The sequence below is a fragment of the Prionailurus viverrinus genome, chromosome A3 (genome assembly GCF_022837055.1).
Source record: "Prionailurus viverrinus isolate Anna chromosome A3, UM_Priviv_1.0, whole genome shotgun sequence".
NCBI lineage: Eukaryota > Metazoa > Chordata > Mammalia > Carnivora > Felidae > Prionailurus > Prionailurus viverrinus.
Window position 1 is genome coordinate 90,045,612 of NC_062563.1, and position 6,000 is coordinate 90,051,611.

Genomic DNA, 6,000 nt, shown 5'->3' on the forward strand with positions numbered 1-6,000 from the left:
ACAACTTCAGAAGAGGAAATGAGCAGAAAAGGAGGAGGAAAGAGCACAGTCAGGTCACAGAGCTTCCCCAGGAGCCATGCTATTATCTTTCTCCCCTTCACCAAGCAATATGGCGCAGTGGTTAAAGCACGGACTTCAAGTTTATAGGAACAACAGGGGACAGAAGAACATGTTAAATAATACCACAGATCAGCCATCAGCCATATTCAGAATGAGGGACTCTACAAGGCAAACAATCTAGTTTCTTCAACAAATGGAAAAAAAAAAAAAAAAACGAGAGAAGGAGAACCAATAGATTAGAAGAGGCTTATCAGCCAAATATAATGTAATATAATGTATGGAACATATATGTATGTTCCTGATTCAGACAAATCAATTATTTAAAACATGATGTGATAATCACAGAAATGTGAATAGTGCAATATTGTGTCCCCTCAAAAGTCATATGTTGAAGTTTAACCTCCAGTGTGAGGTTAAGTGATGGTATTAGGTGGTGGGGCCTTTGAGAGATACTGAGGTAATGAGGGCAGAACCCTCATGAACAAGATTAGTGCCCTTATAAAAGAGACCCCACAAAGATCTCTCTACCCTTATGTCATGCAGTGCTGCAACTACAAAGTGCTGCTATCTATGAACCAGAAAACTGGCTTTCATCAGTTTGCCAGCACCTTGATCTTGAACTTCCAGCTTCCAGAACAGTGAAAAGTACATTTATATTGTTTGTATGCTATCCAATCTATGGTATTTTGTTATAACAGCCCAAACAGACTAAGACAAATAGTAACTGGTTTGAAGATGTTAAGAAACAATAATTTTAGGTGTGTTAATGGTATTGTGGTTATGTTAAAAAAAAAAAAAAACCCTCTGATACCATGTGAGAAAGAAAGCACTTCACATCTGTGATATTCTTCCCCCAAAATGCATAACTTCAGTCTAGCCATGAGAGACAGCAAATTGAGAGATAGTCTACAAAATACCTGACCAGTACTCCTCAAAGCTGCCAAGGTCATCGAAAACAAGGAAAGTCTGAGAAGCTGTCATAGACCAGAGGAGGCTAAGGAGACATGAAAATTAAATGTAATGTGGGATCATGGATTGGATCCTGGAACAGAAAAAGGAATATTAGTGTAAAAAATAGTGAGATCCAATAAAGTCTGGGAGTATAGTTAATAGTAATGTTCCAACACTCAGTTTTGACAATTGTACCATGGTCAGTTGTCAACTGTACCATGAGATGATAACACTAGGGGAAACCAGGTGAGAGTTATACCGGAATTCTGTGCTTTTTGACTTCCATAAATCTACAAATATTCTGAAGAAACTGGTGCAGCCACTCTGGAAAACGGTATGGAGGTTCCTCAAAAAATTAAAAGTAGAACTACCCTACAACCCAGGAATTGCACTACTAGGGATTTATCCAAAGGATACAGGTGTGTTGTTTCGAAGGGGCACATGCACCCCAATGTTTATAGCAGCACTATCAACCAACAATAGCCAAAGTATGGAAAGAGCCCAAAGGTCCATTGACAGATGAATGGATAAAGAAGATGTGGTACATACATACAATGGAGTATTACTCAGCAATCAAGAATGAAATCTTGCCATTTGCAATTACGTGGATGGAACTAGAGGGTACTATGCTAACCAAAATTAGTTGGAGAAAGACAAATATCATATGACCTCATTCATATGAGGACTTTAAGATACAAAACAGATGGACATAAGGGAAGGGAAGCAAAAATAATATAAAAACAGGGAGGGGGACAAAACATAAGAGACTCTTAAATATAGAGAACAGAGGGCTGCTGGAGGGGTTGGGGTAAGGGCTAAATGGGTAAAGGGCATTAAGGAATCTACTCCTGAAATCATTGTTGCACTATATGCTAACTAACTTGGATATAAATTTAAAAATTAATTATTAATTAAAAATAAATAAAACTGGGATTATGAAATACCCAAAGCTTTATTTAACGGGAAAAAAAAATTATTCTGAAGTAAAAAAAAAATTATTTAGAAAAAGTCCTGGGATGGCTGGGTGGCTCAGTCAGTTAAGCATTTGACTCTTCATTTCATGGTCATGAGATCAAACCCCACATCAGGCTCTTCACTGCTCTTTCTCTCTCTCAAAAGTAAATAAATAAACATTTTTTTAAGTCCTTATTTTTTTATAGCTATCTACTAGCTGGTACAATGAAATGATGGGTTGTCTGGGCATTGCTTTAAAATAATTCATTGGGGGAACCTGGGTGGCTCAGTCAGTTGAGCGTCCGACTTTAGCTCAGGTCACGATCTCACAGTTTGTGGGTTCGAGCCCTGAATCAGGCTATGTGCTGACCGCTTGCTCAGAGCCTGGAGCCTGCCTGCTTCAGATTCTGTGTCTCCTTCTCTCTCTGCCCCTCCCCCGCTCATGCTTTGTCTCACTCTGTTTCTCAAAAATAAATAAATGTAAAAAAAAATTTTTTTTTAATAATTCATTGTTTGGGATTGGGGGCATATACATGAAATAAGGCTAGCCTCACAGTGGCAATTGTTGAAGCTCAGTGATGGGTGGGCTCTTCTTTGACGACTGTCTCCACTTTTGAAAGTCTGAAAACCTTAATAAAAAGGTTGACAATAAGAGGTACCTGGGTGGCTCAGTTGCTTCAGCGTCTGACTTCGGTTCAGGTCATGATCTCACAGTTAGTGGGTTTGAGCCTCACATCGGGCTCTGTGCTGACAGCTCAGAGCCCAGAACCTGCTTCAGATCCTCTGTCTCCCTCTCTCTCTCTGCCCCTCCCTTACTCTCTCTTTCTTTCAAAAATAAATAAACACTAAAAAAAATGTTAACAATAAACCAACAAACAAGGACTCTGGAGCCAGACTGCCTGGGAAGTGAGTTAATCTGTGTGTGTGGCAGCTTCCTCACCTATCTGTCTCACGGAGTTGTTGTGAAAATTAAATTAGCCAATATGCCAAAAGCCTGGAACGATGCTTGGCTGTTATCATCATCTTATGGGAAGAAAGATGGTCACAGACCAAAGCCCAGCAGGGCAAGCCATCTCTCTTCACCCTCTGACACTGGTCAGTGTCCTTTATCCCCCAGCCCTCCTGCACAGAGAACTTTGAAGGATGGAAAGAAGGGTCCTGAGGCGACTCTAGGGAGTAAGAAGAGAACTCCCTGCACCCAGTCTTGAAGAAAGCGATGAGACTAGTTGGGGACTGAGGGTGGTGCCCGTGGCGTGGGCTCTGGGAATTGGGCCCTGGATTATGAACCACTCAGAGTTCAAGTGGCTGAAAGCAGCCAGTGTGATAGGAGAGAGGGGGAAGGAGGGAGTCTGATTTCAGGAAGAAGAAGTCAGCATGGGTGGGCCATGTGGGCTTTGGGGGCCTCTTCAAAAGGGAGGTCTTTATTTCAGAAGGAGGGGAAGCCACTGGAGAGTGTTTAAGTGTGTGGTGGGGGGAGGGGAGGGAGTCACCTGATCAGACCTGCCGTGGTTGAGGCTGCCAAGTGAAAGAAGGATGGGATTGGAAGGGGGCCAGAGTGCAAGCAGGGAGACCTGTTAGGCTTCCACAGTGGCTCAGGAGATAGATAATGGCAGCTTGATCCAGGATTCCAGCAGGGAATCCGGTGAATTTGAGAGCTGTTTCAAGAGACGAGAACACTGGGCCTCTGGTTGTGTTTAGAGGGTGAGGGAAAGGGAAGTATGCAGGGGACTCGCAGGTCTCTTGGGAGTCACTGGGTGGCAGGTTGGGCTGCTTGCACAGCAGGATGTGGTGTGGAAGGAGCAGGAGGGGGCATGGGCAACGGTGGGAAGTTCCTTAACATGGACAATCACTTGCACTATGCTTTATGCAAGTCACTACGCTGGAGGAGGGCTGCTGCCAAAGCAAATACAACAAACACTCTTATTGCCCTCAAGAGCGGTGCCAAAAACAGATACCAGCAATGACTGGAGTAATCTCAAATGTGCATATATGGCTCCAGCGGTGATCACAGCAAAGGGCTCAGTCATTAAAGCCACTGGGAAGTTCTCAATAACTGTGTGTTGTGTGATTGAATGTCCCAGAACAGGTCCCCGAAAAAGACAACCCACAAGTCTTTATTCGGCACATCACCATGTGTCTAGCCCCACCTCGGGGTAAGACAGAGACAAAGGAGGGCAAGATCAGCCCCTTCTCTCAAAAGATGCACACAAGGGGTGAGGAGAACAAGTATTAGAGCAACACGGACAGACTGTCACTAAAGGCTAACCTAAGAGGATCCCACTTGGGGTGGCCAAAAAGGGGGGTCAGGAAAGAGTCAGTGACCTGGTCCCACCAGGGGTAATATATGGAAGAAGAGAGGAAATGTTTCCAGAGTAGGAGGCCTAGCTGATCCTTAAAGGATGAGTGTGTGGAGGGCTGGGAAAGGGGGCCAGCCAAAAGAAGGGTCATTCAAGTTCTGGGAGAGGCACCCCTGACAGTCTCCTCCTAGACAGCACCCTACACTGGCAGGAAGATGCCAGTCTTGCTCTGACACCTACATGCTGAGATGGCTTAATTTTTTTTAAGGAATTAAAGTCCTGTTTTAAAACAGTGAGGGCATTGTTTTCAGAAGGCTCAGGGGCTTAATTTCTTATCAGTGAAGCTCGGTGCACCACTTTGCGGGAACCAGTCCCTCTCCCACACAACCACTACCACCAAAAAACAAAACAAAACAAAAAAAAAACCCACAAAACACACACAAAAAATCCACCACCTCACCGACCTTGTACAATTTCCTTTCTTCCTGCAAACTTCTTTCTGTCCGCCTCCGCTGCCCCCCACCCAAGGCAAACCCAGTTCACTTCAGCCGAGCCTCTTCGCCCTTTTCCTAATAAAGTCCACTTCCTCCGCGCTGGCTGGAGGCAGTGGAGGAAGGAGGGTACGAAGCGGCCCGCAGCGTGGGAACGGCCCCTCCAAGCCTTCAGCACTGGTCGCACGTCCAGGCTATGGGTTCGATCCCCAACTCCGTGGCCGAGGACGAGTTAGTCACGCCCTGTCGGGAGTCCCCGGGTAAAAAGGCCACTGTCACCATGCTCCGAAGAGCCCGACCGGGTCCAAAGAGCCGAGCCCTCGGCGGCGCCAGGGCCCGGGTTCCAGAGACCTTCCTCGGAGGTCGCTCCGGGGGAGGAGCTGAAGCGGGCTCCCAGGGACGCGGACTCTTCCAACAGTCCGCGGCCCCAGGGGATGACACAGCGTTTCCTCCGCACCCGGCTCTCCCCGCACGTCCTCCTTCCATCCCCGGCAGGGCACCAGCCGGCCGACTCGCATCAGCGAATCCCCCATTGGAGGGGAAAGGGGTCGCCAGGTCGCGGGGACCCCTCGGCCCGTGGCCCTAAACCATCGAGCACAGCGGACCTGGCTTGGGGTCAAGGACTGGCAGCATGACCGCAGGGTCAGACACTGCCCAGGGGCTCCGCCAGCATCTCGAAAAGAACGTCATCCCCACCCAGGGAAAGTTAGAAGACATCTCCGCCACGCCAACTTGTCATCCAGAGCCGGGCTCGAACTTTCCGCCGCGAGTGGCTGACTGCACAGCTCAAAGCGACCCTGCAGAAGCCGCTCGGACCCGGGGCGCCCGGATTCCTGGCCGCGACTGTCAGTGGCCAATCACAGAGCGCCTCGGGCGGGAAAGGCTGGAGGGCGCGGGCAGCCGAGGAGTGACGGCAACGGCGGCCAATAGGGAGCCAAAGTGGGAGTCCTCGCCCACTCTGCTCGCCAATGGGAAAGGGATGGCTGTGGTCGAGGTCCCCGAGGCAGTAGCTGCAGGCTCCCCAGTGGCCGCGGGTCGGAGGACCCCAGGACTAAAGGGGATTTTGGAGAGGAGTGTGCCGCCCTCCCTGTGCCACCCGCCGACCTTCAGACCATAGCTCCGTCCTCACCTGCTGGAAGCGAGGTTTGCCCAGCTGGAAAGGAGGTGCATCGGTCGAGGTGTTAGCGGCACTAGCCGCCGCCGCCGATGCTGTAGTCGCTGTATCCGCCATGACCACTGACGCCTGC

The 6,000-nt window shown here is 48.3% G+C and overlaps 1 protein-coding gene across 6 annotated transcripts in view; it reads right to left on the minus strand.

Moving 5' to 3' along the window:
* SFXN5 (sideroflexin 5) overlaps window positions 1-6,000 on the minus strand; it is a 117,515-nt gene extending 111,515 nt beyond the window's left edge. For 3 of the 6 annotated variants that reach the window (XM_047854230.1, XM_047854231.1, XM_047854225.1), the window contains exon 1: window positions 5,883-6,000. In XM_047854230.1, coding sequence (XP_047710186.1) covers window positions 5,883-5,984 — 102 coding nt within the window. In that variant the 5' untranslated portion in view covers window positions 5,985-6,000. Of the gene's footprint in view, window positions 1-4,726; window positions 5,582-5,882 lie in introns of those variants that run through there. The other 3 variants (XM_047854229.1, XM_047854226.1, XM_047854228.1) reach the window with 3 other exon arrangements.